This window comes from Sitophilus oryzae, unplaced genomic scaffold (genome assembly GCF_002938485.1).
Source record: "Sitophilus oryzae breed Bouriz unplaced genomic scaffold, Soryzae_2.0 scaffold_815_pilon_pilon, whole genome shotgun sequence".
NCBI classification, from domain to species: Eukaryota; Metazoa; Arthropoda; class Insecta; order Coleoptera; family Curculionidae; genus Sitophilus; species Sitophilus oryzae.
In genome coordinates this window covers 6,600,986-6,623,059 of record NW_022147434.1, presented here as the reverse complement: position 1 = coordinate 6,623,059, position 22,074 = coordinate 6,600,986, and the positions used below count along the sequence as shown (strand labels likewise).

Here is a 22,074-nt window from a genome sequence, read left to right as displayed (position 1 = left end):
GTAGGTTGACACCCCAGAGACATTGATAATGGGCATGAATGTACGCAGAAGATCTAATGATGGTGACTGCCATGTTCGTGCTTAAGTATAAAAGTAGAGGTCAGAAATTAGTCGTGATTATAAGTTTGTTGACAGTCATTTTTAGTTGTTAATCTTAAAAATAACGCGTTAAAACATTAATTAACGCAGTAATTAAGGTTCTAGCGCGCAAATTTCGATAATGGTGGATAATGATACTTTTATCAATACGAGAAAACACTGTAAATAGTAAAATTACTATAAACAATAATTAAAGTCAATTTTTAATATAGTTCGGCGCACTGAGTAAATGTGTATTTTATTTTCCCGTTAGAAGAATTTCTCACTTTTTGATATTATATTTTCTTATTTTATTTTTCTGTTTGAAGACACCATAAATCCCCTGAAATTTTCGAATTTAAAATTAAACTAACTACTACTATCTACTATACAGGGTGTCTCAGAAAAAAAAGTGCAAATATTTTAACTGGTAGTAAATTTCGATTCCAGAAGCACACCCATGGTTTTTTTGCGAAAAAAAAATGTTAAAAATGTTCTATTTTTCTTGATATTTTCCGGAAAATTCTGAAATACTTTTGAGTGTCACACTTCATTCTCTCGAAATTTATTACAAGCGCATGTAAAGAATGCAATGTTGCCACCACCTACTTTACACATTCTGCGTATTTATAAGTTCGATTTTTTTTTTCTTTTAATTTATTTTGTGGAGTAATATTCAATATATTGGCGATATCGAATATGCTCTCAAAAAAATTAAAACTGTATATAACCTCTTTGGTGATGTGTGGTGTGGAATGTTAAATGACGTTTTTACTCAAGTAGTTACTTAATTTCTTGTCGATGTGGCAACACAGGGCGTCGAAGAAGCAGAGATATATATCTTGGTTGGATGTCTTGGCTATTTTCAATTTATTTTAAAAATGGTTGCTCTGGGCCAGATCTACCACCCCTTAAAATACTTGCACTTACTCCTGGGACACTCTGTATAAATGAAATAGTAACATTCACTAAACTTAACTACCTACTAATGATTAATTTATTACACATAAAATACTAAGAAGAGTCCAGAAGAATACAAAGGCGAAATTAAACTGAAACAAATTAGAATTTACCAGCTTTGTTATTATTCCTTATTGATCTCTCTTGTAGACCTAAGCATGAATATGGTGGCCATCATGGCACAAGGTTGGTACATTTCTTCTGGGCTAATTTTACATCATGAATTTCAGAAGTAGTCGTTTGGAACTGAGCCAGATTGAACCATAAGATGTCACCAATTAATTATTAATTTTATTACAGTTGCAACTTAACATTATTCAATAAAAAAATAGTACATGAAGCATGAACACTATCTATTGGTTGTGCTTCACTAGACCTTACGATGATGAATTAATTGAGGCAGATACGCTACTGCTGAAAACCTATCTGATGAAAAAATAATATAAAAACATAATATACTCACAAGTACACATTCTGATAGAAGTAGTATAGAGATAACAATAAATATTTCTATATGGAAGCAAAAATACCTATATTTATTTCAATTATCAAATCTTAAACGTACTTATTTAAAAGTTCTTAATTACCGCGGCACAAAATTATTTCATAAAAACGATTTCGAGTAATTCATTCTTTATTTTATTATAAATTAAATTTTTATATAAAATATTATAAAGTTATTTAAATTCCGTAGGTATCTAAAATGGCATCGAAGATATTATTTTAAGTTACCCACAAAAAGCTACGTGTAAAGCCACAAAAGCAATAATAATAAAAAACAACTATGAAATGGTAGAAAAGTTAAAGGCAATTTATTTACTTTTAACTATGTTTGATAGTGAGTTCTAAAATGAATAAAAATTACCTAATAAATCGATATTAAAAATATTCTTTATGAAACTTCAATGTCAACTTAGTCTCTATACCAAATAAATACCTTAACTAATTTTTGTTAGTATATTTCATGCTTATGTTGTTTCAGATACTTATACTGTAATTACTAGAAATATAGAAAAAATAATTTATATACAATGTTATCAATTAATAGATTTTATATTTACAATATTTTATATTTACATCCTGATTTTTGACCTACAGAAAATATTAATAAATATATTGTACAGGGTGGGTCAAATTGAACGATTTTAAAGGGAAACACTTTTTTCTATGGGAGACAGACGAAAACTAATATCGGTGTCTGGAGCTCAATATTTATCTAAAATATGATGGTGAACAACAGCACATCGATATGTGTTACCGTTTCGGAGTTATGGGGTGTTTTTAAAAAATGCGAGCAACCAAGACATGAGATTTTGCTTACAGGTGTTCAACATATCGACCGTCATCTGTTATGGACAGACAGGATCGTTCCTGAACATTTCTCGCGGAATTAATTAACTCAATGGGGGTAAAAGAGACCCTCGCATAATGGCTAAGTACTCTAATTATTCTCTAGATTAACGGGCAATTTAAAAATAAGAACCCTTATTCTTTCTCAAAGATAAAAATCCATTAAGGATAACAGGCACTAAATCCGGCGGCCTCCACGGCCAACGGCTGGAATCTTGGTTAGCTATTCAATTATTCTCGAAATTGGCTGAAAAATTTGCTGATAACTTCAGCTTTCTGTGGCGGTGCCTTATCTTGCTGGAAAAATATGTTTTCGAGTTCCACATTGGGGCAGATCATCAATAAGGAGTCCAAAGCCTACTAGTTAAAAGTAGCGAACTTATAAAAATTCTGTATTTCGAAGGGGACTATAACAAAATATCAAGTGTGCTATATTTTTGGAAAGGTAATTTTAAGTTCTTTTCACTTAATTAAAATAGGGTGTCCCTAATAAAAAATAAATTTTTATGTTGATAGTTCTTAAATTATTAATTTAAAATATACTTAAATTCTATGTAAAAAGGTGCTTTGGAAATGTTTTATATCTTATACAAAATTTTCCATAGCAAAAGAGTTACAGCGATTTGTTAAAAATGCAGATTTTTGAAAAACACTCCGTGACTCCGAAACGGTAACAGTTATCGATGTGCGGTTTTCACTATCACGTTTTTGATAAAATTTGAGCTCCAGACACCGATATTATTTTTCGTCCTATATCTCCTATAGGGAAGGGTGTGTCCCTTTAAAAGCGTCGAATTTTACCCACTCTGTACATATTTTTATATTGTCTTAATTTTAGTCATGCATTTGTATTTACATATTTATAACAGTATTTAAAGAATATTATTTTCCATAATGTCAGATTATCTTTTTTAATTTTTTAATGCAGTATAATAATTAACTTTTTTGGACATGTTTCCAATGTGTATTTTTTTATTTTTAATGGGGTATGTTCAAAATCAAATGTTGGTTTATATTAGTGCAGGACGTCTTGGAATTATGCTGATAATAAAATAATAATGATTTCCAAAATTTGAGAAACTTTGATGAAAATAAGTTAATAGGTGACGCTGTATGATATACAAATAATTGCACAAACACAAGTAGGCAAATAATGTTACAGGAAACTGTTCAGATCGAATTTCAAGTTTTACCTAATAATGTGTAATGTAAGCGCCAAATGCTGTGTCAGTGTAAACATTAAAAATTAATAAACATTTACTTACGTGTAACTTTAGCTCGGGTACAGTGTAATTTCCGTATTGGTCGATGATACATTGAGCTTTCTCCACAAATGCTTTCTTCGTTTCTGGTTGCCACCAGTCCACTAGATTTCCTTCTTTGTCGAACTGTCTTCCTTGATCGTCGAATCCGTGAGTGATTTCGTGGCCAATCACAAAACCGATAGCGCCGTAATTCATGTATCGTGGCCTATCGGCGTTGAAGAATACACCTTGGAGAATGCCGGCAGGGAATTCTGGATCAAAAAGGTTTATATCAGTAATTTAAAGCAATACAATAAACATTTATTAAAAACATAGAACATTCGCAGCTAAGCATAAGATATCTCTAATAAAATATACTTTGCTTCGCTCAGTTACTTGAATGCTCAATCAGAAACTGAAATATCAGAATCGAGATTTCTTTCAGTATTCTCACTTTGGGGAGTAAAATATAAGTGGACCAATCAAATTTTGAATTTTCAGTAGTATGTTAGAATTTTTGCAAAATTACTTGTGGGAAACCGACAAAATATATCTATGTATAATAAAATATATTGCAACTGGATTAGTTCTAGTTCAGGGGGGTGACAGTGAAATAGGAAAATTGGAAACAGTCATTAGTATCATTCCTGTCATCTCATCTCCTGACGACAAGTATGGCCACCTGGACAAAGACAGCAATGTTTCTGTCTAACTTCATAGTTTAGAATTGACAGATTTGTTCTAGAACAAATTTCGACGCCATTTTAATTCTCTCAGTTCAGTTTTGTTTTGTAAATTCAATTTGATAATTCGGCTAAAGTTTATAAATATAAAGATAAAAAAGCATATAAAATATACAGAGTGGTCCGAACTGTATTGCGGAAACTTCGGCAGCATATTCTGCAGATAAAAATAATTAAAAAAGTTCGTATAAGTGTATGTCCTAAAATGCTTAGTTTCAGTGATACAGGGTATAGAAATTTCATTTTTATTTCGATATTTTCCTTCTTATTCAAAGATATTTTCTAAATAATTTCTGAAGTAATGTAAATATTTCGATGAAAATAATTGGTGTCTGGGGTTTTTTTGACATGAGAAATTTGATTTTGATGTTAATATCACTTCTACTAGTAGAGGGCGCACCTACATGTGTTTTAACTGTTTTGAAGCGTAATAACTTTTTGTCCGTACCTGTATAAGACTACCGAGCGAAAAAATATACATCTTTGTGACTTTTTACGTAAAAAATATCTCTGTTAAAATCGCTACGAGCAACCGTTCTTAAAATATTTAGAATGGAAATAGTCAATACATGTCATTATGGACGAAAAATAAACACGTTGAGTAGATAGTTATTTCACTGAAATAATAAATTTGGGAAATTTTTTATTTTTTTTTAAATTACTCATAAATTTTTCTGCAAAAAATGATGATAAAACAGTTTCTGCACGAAAACATTTTGAAATTTATGATTTCAGTCTAATAACTATTTAGTCAACATATTTAATTTATGTCAATGATGACAGGTATTGATAATTTCGATTCATTAATATCTCGAAAACCACTACTCGTAGCGATTTTTACCAAGAGACCTTTTTTCACGTAAAAAATGTCGTAAATGTACATTTTTTTATTCAGTAGTTTAATACGGGTACGGACGAAAAGTTATTACTCTTCAAACCAGTTAAAAAATATGTAGGTGGAGCCCTCTACTAGATCATATTGACATCAAAATCAAATTTTCCATGTCAAAAAACTCCCAGACACCAATTTTCATTCAAAAATTGACGTTACTTCAGAAATTATTTGGAAAAAATCGAAATAAAAATAAAACGTCTACACCCTATATCTCCGAAACTAAGCATTTTAGGACATACATATATACGAACTTTTTTACCCATTTTTATCTGCAGAATACGCTGTCGAAGTTTCCGGAGTACAATTCGGACTACCCTGGATCATTTTTTTGCAGAAAAAATATGATTAATTTAAAAAAATAAAAATTTTCCAAATTTTTTATTATTTCAGTGAAATAACTCAACATGTTTATTTTTCTCAGATGGTCGTCAAAGGATTTCCCAACCACTATGATGTCATCCAGGTACACCAAACAGGTAGTCCAGGATAGTCCCTTTAACACAGACTCCATTAGTCTTTCAAAGGTAGCTGGCGCGTTGCACAATCCAAAAGGCATGACGGTAAATTGCCACAGTCCAGAGCCCACCGAGAACGCTGTCTTCTCTCTGTCTTTCGGCGCCATGTCGACTTGCCAATATCCACTTTTCAGATCTAACGTAGAGAATATCGTTGACCCCGCCAGCGTGTCTAGAGTATCGTCTATCCCCGGCAGGGGATAACTATCCTTCTTGGTAACATTATTGAGCTGCCGATAATCAACACAGAACCTGGTGGTACCGTCTTTCTTCTTTACTAGTACTACCGGCGATGTCCACGGGCTGTTAGATGGTTCGATGACACCCTCTTCTTTCATTTCTCGAAGGATTTTATCAGCTTCTTCACGTTTGGCGAGCGGAAGTCTTCTCGGATTTTGTTTGATTGGTCGCGCATCTCCTGTGTCAATTTTATGTTGTACTAAATTGGTACGACCTCTCTGTCCTGCTTTTCCTTTATCAAACACATCTTGATACTTGATTATCAGGTTTCTCAGTTTTCTACTATTTTCGGGAGATAATCCCTTAACGTTTACTAACTCCTTCACCATTTTGTCCGGAATTTTTGAAGTCGAAACTTTGGAGGCTTCCACGCTTCGAACGACTGAGGAGACCGAACAACAGTACCCTAAGAGGGTTCCCTTCTTCAAGGATACAGAATAATAATTAATAATCTCCTCAACATGTTTATTTTTCGTTAATAATGGCACGTATTGACCATTTTCATTCTAAATATCTTGAGAATGGTTGCTTGTAGCGATTTTTACAAAGAGAAACAGTTAAAATCTTTGAATAAGAAGACTAAGGAAGGAGCATATCAAAAATCTTAGGTACACCGCGATGGGCCTCAAATATGGCCGACTTAAATTCCGGTTTATCAGTGTCGTTCTAATTTTATTTAAAAAATGTAAAACTATGATGTAGGGTAGACGTGGGGTAGACTCAATAATTTGTTGTTTTATTTTACGTTGTGAATAAATGTTGGTAGTTATTAAAATTGTTATAAAAATATATAATTCTAATAAAAATAGATAAGTTATAAGTATTTATTACCACAAATATCCGATACGCTACTGAAGCAGGTAAGTCAAATTAACGTAACTAAATTCTTTGACATCTAATCTTTGACAAGTAATAAATAAAAGCTAAAATGCAAGAAAAATATATAATTTAGTTAATTTAAGTGAATTTCATAAATGATCGGTTTACTACACGTATCTATATTATATAGTCACTTACTAGCGAAAAGTTGTTCCATTATTTCACTCGATTTTTGCCGAGATCTACCGCACGCTACACAACCAACTATTTTAGAGTCTTTTTCGATAAATCGCGATAGTGTCACTGTTAATTTAAGTGCTGCCACAATTTCCATCTAGATTTACTACCTTTATACAACTATCAGTAGTAGAATAAATAATAAATAACATAAAATAAGCTCCGTAAAGACTGACAAATCCACAAAATTTCAAATCAAATTCAAATGTGTCAAATGAATCGTCAAATAGAACTGTCAAGGATCCCCACCCTAGAGTGCTTTTATGGTGCTTTTTCCGCCAACCATGCATGAATACATGGATAGCATATTATGCTCCTTCCTTAGTCTTCTTATTCAAAGGTTAAAACACATGTAGGTAGCGCCCTCTACCAGTAGAACTCATATTGACATCAAAATCAAATTTCCTATGTCAAAAAACTCCCAGACACCACCTTTTTCTTTAATGGTCATAAGCGGGAGTAAAAGACCAACCACACGAACATACACTAGAGGCGCCAACAGTCATCAATCGTGTAAAAATTGCGAAAATTTAATCATCTAATTTTGCCACAAGGGGTCGCGCTTAACTTTTTCATTTTTAATTCAATAATCATTGTTTTCAAACTATATTATTAGACTTTGTTGTATTTTGTGAATGTATAAATGTTTTCTTAGTATAAAGTTGCATTAAAGTAATTTAAATTATATTTCATACATATTTAAGATTTAAATATTACAATACATATATGTCAGTTGCCGTCTAAAATGTCATCTTGATGAAAAGTTAGTTATTGTCAAAAGTAGTTAAAATCATGTTAAAATATTAAAATTTACAAGTTATAATTAGATATTTTATATTATTTCAACAACAAATACATAATAGTACAGCGTAATTTTGATATGCAGATCCAAAACAAAAAGTGCCGTTATATTTTTCAGTTTTCGTTGTCAGCCGCCGAAGTTTCAGTGATTTTAGTGTTGTCGGATATTTTTCTTTGTGAAATAGAAATATTGCGTTTGGATTGCAAAACTAAAAGTGGAAGTTTTATTGCAATGTGAGTAAGCGTTTGTCCATTTTATAGTTTACTTTTTTCATATCTACGACAAATATACATATATATCGAAATTTTATAATTAGTTTTATTTAAAAAAATTTATAAAACAAGCTTGTAATCCTGTAATTGACATAATTGTTATGTAATATATTCCATTTAAATGTAATATATTACTTCTCAATTAAAAAAATGTCAATTTAAAAAATATATTAAAAATATATACAGGCATTAATTGAAATTTTTTGAGTGCGAACAAACACGAGAGGCGCTTTATTATTTACGTTCATTTCTTAACATGACAGACGAAGTTCTAAAGGGGGATGTTTTGTGTCAGACACTAATTTTCATCTAAATATTGACCTTAATTTAATTATTTGGAAAAAATCGAAATAAAAATAAAATTTCTACACCCTGTATCTCCGAAACTAAGCATTTTAGGACATACATTTATACGATCTTTTTTACCTATTTTTATCTGCAGAATATGCTGCCGAAGTTTCCGGAATACAATTCGGACCACCCTGTATACAATATACCACACCTACAACTTTGAAAAGCACCCTGGTAAGTGCCTAGAATGAAATATCATGTATAACAACCATAGAGTTAAAAATAATAACAACAGTCTAACGGAAGACATAAGAAGAAAAGCGGTAATAGATTAGTTAAAAATTCAGACTCGACATAAAACGTTCTTGCAGAATAACAAAGTTTAGTATCCACAAAACCGCTTAGAGTTAAGAGTATACGGAAAATATTTGGCATCTAACAGTAGAACCAATCAACTGAATAATTAAACTGACTATTTAAAAAATTTAAAAAAATCACATCCCGACGTTTAAGAAAGAGCTAGAAATAAATTAAGACACGCAGATATTAGCCTTGTCAGCTAGAATGGGAATTAAAGCCTATTATATGCAAAAGACCGTCAGGACATCCATGGTTACGATGGAGGCAACGTAGTCATGGAATAGTCGAGTATAGTGAAGTAAGGTAATAAAATAATAAAGAAGCATTAAAGACTTAACCTCTTAGTCGGCCTTAACCTACAAGGATTAGTAATAATCCAGCATGATAATCTCGATGATAATGATTATGACAAAATATAAATGAAAAACAAAATAGGAAAAATACTTACGAATACTGTTTTCTATAGCTGAGTAAAAGGCGTTAACAACAGCTGGACGTCCGTGAGTAATCCAGTCGGTTTTGTTAACTGGTTGGCGCAATCTTTGAAATGAAATCTTCGTTCCAAACAGTGTCAAGTTGAGGATTGATCGTAAATATTGGCGTTCATCAAGTTCCAACTGAAAAATTAATACATTTATGAAATAACTCTAACAAAATATTAGAGAATAAAGCCATACGTCATTGTAAAACTCTTCCAACTTTCTGTTATCTAACAACTCATCCGGATAAGCGATATGTGTAGACATAGACTTAGCTTTGTCCAAGGCATTTTTTCTGGTTTCCTCATCCATCCAATCCACTGTTTTTAAAATGTTTTCGAATTCTGTTCTAATATCAGCCACCATCTCCTTAGCGTTTTGTCTTGCTTCCTCATTAAAATATTTTCGAACGTATAGAGCGCCTGATGCTATTGATAAACTGTAAAGATCCAATCTATATTTATAAAACAAAGTTCTGTCAACTAAATCTACATCTACAATCTACTTTTCTCATGACAAATTTTATTTTCTGTAAGTTTGGTGAGCCGTTCTACGTTGTTGTGTATTTTATAAATGATTTAATGAAGAGTGCTAAAATCTGGTAAGGCGTATGAGTACTTGACCTACAGTGAGATTATTTTAAATTTTATAATGAGACTTTATAAAGGAATTCATAAGGAACTTTATAAATTTTGTTTGATATACCTACTACTTTCTTATCTTGAAAAAGATAAGATTTTTTTTGTCATAGTCTTGTTATTAATTGAAATAAAAGTAATAAGTCAAAAATATCTACTCAAATATGAATAAAACTCTGAAACAATTAACTCACCTTCCAGCAGAAATGTCGATACATTCTTTCCATCTGGCTTCTCTTTCTGTTCTTCCTGTGACAATTGTGGTGTAGTCTAGTTGTCTCTTTCTAAGGGCATCGTTTAAGTAAGAAACAGATGAAGCTGCTGCTCTCCACATAACGTAATTAGCCTGAACTCGTTTGGGTGTTCTAGCGATAAGAGCTTCGAAGTCTGAGATATACTTTGGTACACTAACAACAATTATCTAAAATGCAGAAAATATTGTTCTAAAAGATATTCATAAAGATATAATATAAAGCACCAAAGTGGTATCTAAAATAAGTATGGTTAAACGTTGTAATATCCATACAAATATAACATATTAAATAATTGCGCAACCATTATTACTTAATTAATTACATATAAAACAAATCATCTTTTTTTTTTAAACCATTTCCGACTAAATGTCAAATAACAAAGATCAATTAGAAAAATTGAATGTAGGATAGTAAACATTCTAGAGAAAATTACAGCAATCAAACATAACAGATTAAAACAACGGATTTAACACATTAAAATATACTATGGATGCATGTATGTTTTGCTGTTCATGCATCATCAGTAAATGTGTAAATGCAAAAAAACTGCATCACTACAAAAGATATGCATTGTCTAAGCCACGAGCCAAACTGATTTTGGAAAGAATATGAAAAATGTAACTCGGGGAGTTCACAATTGTAATGTCGGGTTCAGACCAAGCAGACAAAACAACGACCAGACAGAAACATTTATGTTTTATGACAAAATTGCGACAAATCTAATACATTTCTGCGACATTTTTGTCTCATTTTTGTTTTGTGTCAAAATTCGGAGACTTTTCAATGTTCTGTCTCGAGTCGGTAAAGATCAAAATATCTATGTTTTGTTCGTATATTTTACGACAAGTTGTCGGTGCAGTATGGATGGCGTGTGCTGAAAATAGTAGGAGACCAGTGAAATCACACATGGTTAATAAAACTCATTCGCAACAACTAAACTTTTGACATTGTTGCACTTTTGTCCTTGCAGTGTGGACAATTTGTCTCAAGTTTGTCTTGTTTTTGTCTCAAAATCGTGTTTACTTTTTGTCGCGGACCCGGTCTGGACCCGGCATAAGAGACACACGCGGACACACGATTAACACTGAGTTCACAATGTCCGTCTAGTATGCCAGATGCAGCTTAGAGGTGAATAATTTTTGGACTGAAACTCAGTTTAGTAATCTGTTGATGATGTTAACATTCTTAAGAAAACGTGCATCCAAAGCGTATTTTTATACCTTATTGTGGGTGATTTGAATCTTTCGATTGAAATCGATTTGAAGATTAAATAATTAAAATACAATATTTAATGAACGCAGCAAAATGTATGGTATATTAAGTACTGGAGTTAAATTTAAAAAGGATAAAGCTATGCTTACCTCATGGTGGCCAACTTGAGTGTCAGGCGCCAAAAGAGTGTTGATATATTCGGCCCAAGGAATGCTTGGGAACTTGTATTGTAATTCTTCTACTGTCATTGGATTGTATAAAGCTGTGGCGTTTCTTCTTTTTTCACTTGGTAGAGATATCTGAAAGCATTGAATTAATTCTCGAATTAATTAATAATACCTACTGCTCTCAAAAAAATTTAATACAACCTATTATAATAATTATTACTAGGAACTACTAATTATTAGTAATAATAAGAATTATTAAAGTAGAGGGATTAAGTTTTTCTTACATTTAATTGTTACATATTGATCAATATGGATTTAAATATGAACTTTTATTTATGTTATGTTACGGCTAAAATGGATATTTGGCTAGTGGCTAGTTTTTAAACTAGCCAGCTATTTTGCAAAAACCACTGTTATTGTGTTGGTTAGGTGAGAGTTTGTGGTGCTGGTTGTGCTGTTTGTTTGCAAAGTAGCTGGCTAGTTTGAAAACTAGCCAAGTATCCATTTTAGCCGTAACATATATAAATAATAGCCCCAAAATGAGTCACCTTTTAAATCATCAACATCAGAAAGTTCCCTTAAGTAACGTATTGAGAAGCAATTTTTAGCAAGTAATTTGTCAAAGTGGTGAAATTGGAAAGTAACGATTGAATGAAAAAAAATATTCGTTAGCAAGCCAAATCCATTTTAGGAAACTTAATAAAATTTCCCTTACGAGGTAAAATAGGGGATAAAAGTTTGTATAAAAATATATTCTCTGTTAATATTTGATCTTAGAATGCTATCAGTAAGAAGCACAAAAGAATATATTGAAAAATGAAACATTTAAGGGATAAATTGAGCAATGGATTAAACAAATTTGGTTTTTCCCTTGCTCGAAAGTGGAAAATAACGATATAAAAAATATCGTGTTTCTGAAATAACTATAAATGGTCGTTAGCTCCCGAACTATTAAATAGTTACAATATAAATTAATAAAAGTTCTTTAAAACAAATAAAACGCAATTTTATGTAGGTCAAGGTCAAAACACTGTCATTGGTCTTAAGATTATTTACGTTACAAAATACTACATTGCTAAATTCTTGCAAATTGCTCAGTATTGTAGACGACGACGGTTGCCAAGTTCCTTCAATTCAATTATCACGTCTTATTTAAAAAGAATCAAAATATTCATTAGCGTAGTTCCGCAAATGTAGTATTTAAATTATCTAAACAGAGTATCCCACCTATTGTTTTCAATTTTAACAAATCACTACGTACAGTATGAGAACTAAGTTTATTCGCAACTACTTTGAATACTCAGCTGTTTATTCGCGACTACTTTGAATACTCAGCTGCCTTTAAATTTTCAAAAAAAAACAAGCATTAAAAAAGACTATTTCGGAGTTGGATATGTTTATAAAATCTATTGTACAAATATAATATTATGGTTTCGACGTATAAACTGAAAAAAGTAGTTAGTTTCATATTTTCTCTTTATCGTTTTTCAAATAAGTCCAAAATAACAGAGTTATTTTACTTTGAAATTTTCCAAAAAAAGAGAGATTTTTTGCTAAAATTTTGAGAACCACTGGATCTTTTCTGGATTTTCTTTTCTTGTTTGTTGCCATATTATCAAGAAATTGTGTTTTTAACGAAAAACTAAAAAAAATCCAAAAATTTCGAATTTTCAATTTTTTTTCTCGTGAAAAAAACCTCATAGGCTTGTTTCTGGGGTTGAACAATACTACAAGTTAAAACACTTGCACTTATTTCTAGGACACCCTGTATGGTGAACATAAGGTTCAAGTAAATTTTCATAGGGGTGAAACTGTTTTTTTTTATTCTATAACTAAAGTATTTTATTTAATTCAGACATTTTTTATTCAATATTATAAATGAAGGTAAATTTGCTTTGCTATAAATATGAAATATCGGGAATGATAATTTAACTTAATATTTAGCATTCTACGGTAATGACTCATTATTTTTATATGCTACCGTTACTTTAGATTATTTTGAGTGGCTGCAATGACGTCCCGTAATCCTGCTGTTTTACAAATAAAAACCGATTGTTATCTTTTAACAGCAGGATTACGGGACCCTTAAACTACCTAGCCCTTTTGTCTAGGTATAAGGCTGTAAATCCTTCGTTTAAAACATATCGGCCATTATAATTTTCAAGAGAGATGGATTATATTACTAAATTTTTTTACAGGATGACCGAGGTTTCCGAAAAAGCTCTGTACAGGGCAGGGAGCAAATACATATTTAAATCAACGGATTTTTTTTATTTTATTTTAATCATGGATTTAAATAAAAAATATCAACTTGTTTAAAAACTTATAATAAATCGAAAAATAACTAAAAAAGTAGTAAAAGTTATAAAAACTATTTTTTTATAATGCTATACAAAATTATTGCTATAACAAATATATCCTATATCTATTTCACGAAATAAAAGTTACACTTGTTGTTGTAACGTTTCAATACTTTTAATAAATCGAAAAATAAAGGTAAAAGGTAACAGAGATCTTATACCTACTTAATATTTATTCATTAAATTGTTGGATTGATTTTTGAAGTAATTTCGTATGAATCCATTTGTCTTTTAAACGGTAGATATTTATTTTGAAATCGTGAAGTGATATATAGAAATCCGGTATTCGAATACATTTTATATACCTATGTACATATACGCAAACTCTAGTGCAGAACTATTTTGTTCTGATGTTAGGTTATATTTTGGATCCCGAGAATCTATAATCTATGTCAAAAGATATGTTGATGTCAAGGCTGTTTTATTCTTTTATATCTTTTTGAAAGAGCTGTATGTTGATCAAGCTAACTTCTGCCTTTTTCAATTTATCTTCCAGTTCTTTCCAAATTTTTACGCATAATTTCTACTTTTTGTCCTACATTTTGTACTTTCCACTTTGAACACTAGATAGCACTAATTTTATTCCCGACTTAAGACAGTCTAAACAAAATCGCTTGGATCTAAACGGATGCCTTTTTTTACGGTAATAGGGGCATCGCCAAAGTTTACAGAATAAAATATATCGGTCACCGATGTGGAAAAAAACTCGCGCCATAGAAATGTTAATATTGTCAAGAAAAATGGCGCATCCGCCAGAAATTAAAAATGTATTACTGGTTGCCTGCACAACCGCAACGTATCCGCCAGAAATTAAAAGACTTTTTCAGGCGCCATCTTTTAGTCAAGTCGAGAAGTAAGGGAATCAGACAATAGAATTGTCTGGTATGAAGAAGTACGCTTTCCGAGAATTGGGGAAATTTCGAGAAGCAGTCAATAGAGTATATAAGCCGGAGCCATCGACAACGGAGACAGTTTTTGAAATTTGAATATACCGCGTGAAAATTGAAAATCGGACAATTTGGTGAAGGAATCTTATAAATAGTTAGTTTGTTGTGTGTTATAAGTTAGTAATTGTGTATAAAGTGAGAAAATAAATTCGTTAAGTATTTTATCGCGAGTTTAAATTAGTGGACCCACGGAATCCGTAACAATTGGTGTCGGAAGTGCGATTCAAGAAGATTTTAAGAAGAAATTAAGTGGATTGGAAGATTTTTAGACCGGATTAGAGAATTTTTATGGTTGGTACGAGACAGCAAGCGAGGAAAATGGAGGAAGTAAGCAAACTATTGGGCGATTTTATGGAGAATATGAGAAGAGAGAAAGCTGAAGAACAAGAAAGACTACGTAGAGAAAAGGAAGAGGAAAAATTACGACGTCAACAAGAACAGGACCGGCTTGAGAACATTTTCGAAGACTTAAAATTCAACGACAACAAGATAAACAAGAAGAACAGGACCGGCTTGAGAAAATGTTGGGTAATTTGGAAATTCGTTTGGAGGAGCGACGTCAGAGAGAAAAGCAAGAAGAACAGGACCGGCTTCAGAAAATTTTAGAAAATCAGGAAATTCGACTTCACAAAAACTTCGAGGATATGAAAAATGAGCAACAAGCAATGTTGTAAGTACGTTGCCAGGAACAGCAGAACCACTTCCAAGAAGCCGTAGAAGATCTTGAGGAACGCCTTCAGCAGAAGATAGAAAGATTGGAGATGGACCTACAGAAAACCAAGGTACAAGTAAGGACACCTGGCGTTCATGGAACTGCGAACCTGAAGGCACCGACCTACGATGGACAAACCACCTGGACGATGTACCACCGCCAGTTTGAAGCAGCGGCTGCTGCCAATGGATGGACTGACCAGGAGAAAGCAGCGGCACTCATCATCGCGCTGCGTGGCCCTGCCCTGGAATTGCTACAAACTATTCCTGCAGCCCAACAGCAGGAGTACGAAACCTTGGTTACTGCATTGGACCGAGATATGGCGACCAACATCGACGTCAACTTTACCAGGCCCAGATCAAGACACGCATGCAGAGGTCCGGAGAGAGTCTGCAGGAATTTGAAGCAGACTTACGTCGGTTGGTACACCTGGCATATCCAGAAGCACCGGAAGGGTTTAGGGAGGAACTCGCCGCCCAGTGTTTTATCAGCGGATTGAGGGACAACGAATTACAGAGGGCGCTACAAATATCACGATTTTCTACCAGCAGCGAAGCACTGGTCAGGGCGCTGGAAATCGAAGCTGCTTTTAGCGCCATCCCTAGACCGAAGATAAGATCGGTAACGGTCGAGGAACAGCCCGAAAGCACTCACAGAGGTTTGGAGGAGATGTGTAAGAAAGTCGACAAACTATGTGAGCTACTAATAAACAAGGGAGTCAACAACACCCCGACAGAGAACCAGAGAAGATTCCAGGACATAAGGTGCTTTAGATGTGGCAGGAATGGCCACATCAAACGGGATTGCCGCGTTCAAATGCGATCCCGTTCACCATCCAGAGAACGTAGGCACCAGGAAAACTAAAATCAGTCAATACTAAGGGGCGAGTATTGACTGGGGAGAACAGAGCCCCCAGGATTTTTCCATTAGAAGTCTAGGAAGAACCGCTGACAGTTTGGTGATCGACGGGAAAGTCAATGGAAAGGGAATCCGAATGACAGTGGACACTGGCGCTATGGTTTCGTTGGTGCGGGGCTAACTCAGTGCAAGGATTGAAGCTGATGCCTCTGAGAAGAAGAGTATGTTTACGTACAGTTACGGGGAAATGGCCGTTGTACGGGGAGAGGCTATCGTCGAACTGAAGTTAGGAAATTTGAAGTTCCAGCATAGCGTTTTAGTGGCAGATATTGAAGATGACTTCATCTTGGGCATGGATGTGATTCGTCAACATGGATTTTCGTTCGATCACCAGAGAAATATCCTGAATATCGGAAATGAAGAGTTTATGTTATCTCCAGACGAGGGACCAGGAAGAATGGATGTAAGATCAGCGGAAACTGTGGTGATACCTGGTAATACCGAGAAGATCGTATTCGGTAAAGTGGAGAAAATCGCTGGGTGCTGTGTTGGACTGGTACAAAGTAGCGACAAGAAACAAGATAGGTACTTAGTAGGAAAATCATTGGTGAACACCGACAAGAATATACCGATCAGAATTGCGAATGTTTTCCCGAATTGTGTCAAGATCCGAAAAGGTGACAAGATAGCCATCTGCGAACCTGTAAGAAGTGTCACCCGATGTGATGAAGTGTCGTCAGCTGTTACACAAAAGGCATCCCAAGAAACACTAAAACATCTAGAACAGCCATGGGATCACCTAACACCTGAGGAGAAACAGAAGGCCAAGCAGTTCCTGCTAAAGCATGGCAGTATTTTTGAGAAGAACAACAGTGGAAGAACGGATTTTGTGAAGCACCGGATTAATACTGGTCATGCTCAGCCGATTCGACAACGTCCTAGAAGGGTGCCCCTTTCCAAACAACAAGAAATGGAGACAATGGTAGATAAGATGCTAGAAGATGGAGTTATCGAAGAATCATCGAGTCCATGGTCATCTCCTGTTGTTTTGGTGACGAAGAAAGATGGTAGTACACGATTCTGCGTGGACTATCGGAAGCTCAATGACGTCACTAAGAAGGACAGCTACCCACTGCCACGTATAGACGACACGTTAACCACACTGGCAGGTTCGTGCTGGTTCTCCACTCTCGACTTAAAGAGTGGATACTGGCAAGTTGGTCTGGACGAGGAAGACAAAGAAAAGACGGCTTTTTCTACAGGAAACGGACTATACCAATTCAAGGTCATGCCGTTTGGATTATGCAATGCTCCAGCCACTTTCGAACGTCTCATGGAGGTGGTGTTAAGAGGATTAACTTGGAAAACGTGCTTGGTTTACCTCGACGATGTATTGGTTATGGGAAGAACTTTTGAGGAGCATTTGCGAATTTAGAAGAAGTCTTTGGCCGCATACGGAATGCTCACCTGTACTTGAACCCGAAGAAGTGTAGCTTATTCCAGCGACAAGTGGAATTCTTGGGTCATGTAGTCTCGGCAGACGGAATTTACACCGACCAGAAGAAAATCGCTGCGATCAAGGATTGGCCTAAACCTCGCGACAAACATGAACTTAGAAGTTTTCTGGGTTTATGCACCTATTACAGAAGATTTGTCAAGGGATTTGCCAATATAGCTGCACCCTTACATAGACTTACAGGTGATGAAGTCGGCTACGAATGGAACACCGATTGTGATGTAGCCTTTGGAAGACTTAAGGCGGCTTTATGTTCAAGTCCTATTCTAGCCTACCCGCAACAACAAGGGAGGTATATCCTGGATACCGACGCCAGCAATATCGGCATAGGTGCAGTGCTATCACAAGTGCAAGATGGCGAAGAACGAGTGATAGAATATTACAGTCGAGTTCTATCCAAACCAGAAAGGAATTACTGCGTTACCCGGAAGGAGCTGCTAGCAATTGTGAAGGCAGTTGATCATTTTCATAAATATCTGTACGGCCAAGAATTTTTAATTAGGACAGATCATGCGGCTCTCAAGTGGCTTATGGAGATGAAACAACCTGAAGGTCAAATAGCACGATGGCTCGAGAAGCTCCAACAGTATCACTTTACCATCCAACATCGTGCTGGAAAAATGCATGGTAACGCAGACGGTTTATCCAGAAGACCCTGTCAAACCGATTGTAAGCACTGCTGTAAAACGGAACAACGTGAAGGCACTGTCATGATAAGGAGTTTTAAACTTGGAACCGATGAACAGTGGACGACGACACAATTGAGGAAAGATCAAATGGAAGATCCAGACATCGGAGCAATACTACGGCTCAAGGAAGGTAACGGCGAGAGACCACCGTGGCAGGATATTGCGGACAGAGGGCTCGTTTTCAAAGCTCTCTGGGCTCAGTGGAATTCACTGGTTATTGAGAATGGATTGTTAAAGCGCACATGGGAAAGTGCGGATGGCAGCACAGTAACAACTCAGTTACTGGTACCAAGGAAGAAAGTTACCCAGGTATTGGAAGAAATTCACGGTGGTAAAACTGGAGCCCATCTTGGGGTAAACAAGACCTTGAGCAAGCTGAGAGATCGCTTTTACTGGGTGGATTATTGCGAAGATGTCAAGAAATGGTGTCGACAATGTAAAATTTGTGCAGCCAGCCAAGGACCAAGCACTCGATCTAGGGGAAAAATGAAACAATATAACGTTGGACTGCCATTCGAAAGAATCGCTGTTGACATTGCAGGCCCATTCCCTGAAACGCACAAGGGCAACAAGTACGTTTTAGTGGCGATGGATTATTTCAGTAAATGGCCAGAAGTTTTTGCCATTCCAAACCAAGAAGCATCGACTGTAGCTGAAGTATTAGTCATAATGTCTTCAGTAGATTTGGAATTCCTTTAGAGCTTCACACTGACCAAGGAAGGAACTTCGAGTCAAGACTGTTCCAGAAGATGTGTGATCTGCTTGGTATTCACAAGACTAGGACAACAGCTTTACATCCGCAGTCTGATGGGATGGTCGAGAGATTCAATAAGACCATTGAAGAACATCTCTCGAAAATGGTGGATGAACATCAAAGAGATTGGGATCAGCATATACCACTATTCCTAATGGCATATAGAAGTGCAGTTCACAACACCACCGGACTTTCACCATCGAAGATTTTATTTGGTCGAGAATTACGGTTGCCTTGTGACTTGGTGTTCGGATCACCAGACGACAGCACCACGAACGTAGAGGACTACGCGGATGAACTGAAGGAAAGGTTATTGGGAATTCATAAGGCCGTGAGAAGTAAGATTACGCTAGCCAGTGACCGGATGAAAGCTCGTTACGACCTCAGAGCTAATTCTACGGGATTTCAACAGGACGATATGGTATGGTTATATAACCCACAGCGCAAGAAAGGGAGGTCCCCAAAGTTAACTCCAGCATGGGAAGGTCCTTATACAGTCATCAAGAGGATAAATGATGTTGTGTACCGGATTCAACGCAGCCCTAGAAGTAAGATGAAAGTAGTTCATCTGGATCGATTGAGAGATACCAGACAGGAAACCTTGATCGGGACGATCAAATTTGAGAAGGGGGCAATGTCAAGAAAAATGGCGCATCCGCCAGAAATTAAAAATGTATTACTGGTTGCCTGCACAACCGCAACGTATCCGCCAGAAATTAAAAGACTTTTTCAGGCGCCATCTTTTAGTCAAGTCGAGAAGTAAGGAATCAGACAATAGAATTGTCTGGTATGAAGAAGTACGCTTTCCGAGAATTGGGAAATTTCGAGAAGCAGTCAATAGAGTATATAAGCCGGAGCCATCGACAACGGAGACAGTTTTTGAAATTTGAATATACCGCGTGAAAATTGAAAATCGGACAATTTGGTGAAGGAATCTTATAAATAGTTAGTTTGTTGTGTGTTATAAGTTAGTAATTGTGTATAAAGTGAGAAAATAAATTCGTTAAGTATTTTATCGCGAGTTTAAATTAGTGGACCCACGGAATCCGTAACAATATTATCGATATCGAGTATAGTTACGAAGATTTAACATAATATTTTATTTTGTAAACTTTGACTTAACCATTTAGGATAGGACCTTAACTGGAAGTAAGTCGTTAATTAATTGGAAAAATAAATAATAATTTAAATAGAAAATTGGTTAAAATTAAAAAAATCCGATTAAAATAAAAAAACTCTGAATAAAAAAACGTTTTTATAAGAATCTTGATTTTTTGCACCCTGATACAGGGTGTCTCATAAAACATGTGCCATCTCTCGTGGCGAGATTGCATCTATATATTATAAAAATAAGTTTTACTTCTTATATCAACATAGCTTCGATTCTGCTTTGTTTCGTAGTTATAGGTTATAGGGGGTTAACATATTATTTTTTTTCGATTTATTATAATTTTCTTTCAAATGATTTTAGCGATTTGAATGAAATTTTGAGAGTAAAAGTTGCTAGAAATGCGACATAGTTAATGCAAAAAAGTGTCGACATTATACGGGTTAACACTGAATATTTTTCTAAAAAAATGATGTGTGCAATTAACTTTTTAAAAATTTACGCAGAAAACTGCTTCAATGTCAATACTTGCAGCTAACTCTCTACTTTTATACAATACTTATCATTTTTTTTGATACAAAACACATGGCGGTGCATTTAAAATACTGGAGAAATATACAACATTTAGCCTACCCTGTATATATTATATACAGAACACCTAACACATAGCCTACCCTGTATATATTATATAAGATTGCAAATATTGGTAGGTTGAATTTTAGAAAAGACACTATTATACAGTAATTTTTCGGATTTAGATTTTTGAGAGGGCTTTAATTAGGCCGTAAATTTAGTTTAAAAAGGTTATATTTCAGAAGCCACTCGGTATAGTATCTGACATTATGATATCTTTGGAATGGAAATTTAATGGGAAATCCAATGAACTAAAAATATAAATATAGTATTCTATGTAAAAATATATCGAACTTTAATTTGAAAATAAGTTTGAATCACCCTGTATATTGAGGAAAATATTTTCAAATGTGCGTTACCGTTTACCACAGATTCCTTAAAAAAATTAAATGGAAATTACAAAAAAAAATTATTATAGATCTTTTTCGGAAGCCTGCAATTTTTTGCATATGAATTTCACAATATCCAATTGACATATAAATAAACCCTTCATAATATGTTTAATTTTAGTACATATTAAACAATTTTGAAATTAATACCAAACCAGCTGCCGAAAGAATAATACAAGCTTGAAGATCCTTGCAGGTTACATGTTAAAAAATAACATAGTAAAACATAATTTTCGTTATCTAGTAGGATATATTTATGGTACTTACATTTGCTAATTTGATTTCAAAATCAAGAGATTCCTTTAACTCATTAATTGCTCTGTCTTTCTCAGCACCAAATAGTACTGCAATATCAACCATATAATCGTAGTAAGCTTTTACTAACTTATCTTCCAATCCTTTGGTCAAAAATTCCCTTCTGAGACCCAGTGATGCTTGATCGAGCTAAAAGAATTTCAGAGAAGTTTTACATAATAGTTATTTATGATATAAGTGTGATGATATATCATGCACTATTTTTTCTACAAAAAAGTTTATGCTCGTATATATCAA

At 34.4% G+C, this 22,074-nt stretch overlaps 1 protein-coding gene across 4 annotated transcripts in view; it reads right to left on the bottom strand.

Annotated features, from left to right (window-relative positions):
* The window catches only part of LOC115889554 (neprilysin-2), a 152,264-nt gene that overhangs the window by 8,298 nt on the left and 121,892 nt on the right, over nt 1–22,074 (bottom strand). For all 4 annotated transcript variants that reach the window (XM_030909594.1, XM_030909595.1, XM_030909592.1 and 1 more), the window contains exons 7-12: nt 21,790–21,966; nt 11,539–11,688; nt 10,118–10,344; nt 9,484–9,724; nt 9,255–9,423; nt 3,654–3,904 (exon numbers count right to left, since the gene is read on the bottom strand). In XM_030909594.1, coding sequence (XP_030765454.1) covers nt 3,654–3,904; nt 9,255–9,423; nt 9,484–9,724; nt 10,118–10,344; nt 11,539–11,688; nt 21,790–21,966 — 1,215 coding nt within the window. The remainder of the gene's footprint in view (nt 1–3,653; nt 3,905–9,254; nt 9,424–9,483; nt 9,725–10,117; nt 10,345–11,538; nt 11,689–21,789; nt 21,967–22,074) is intronic.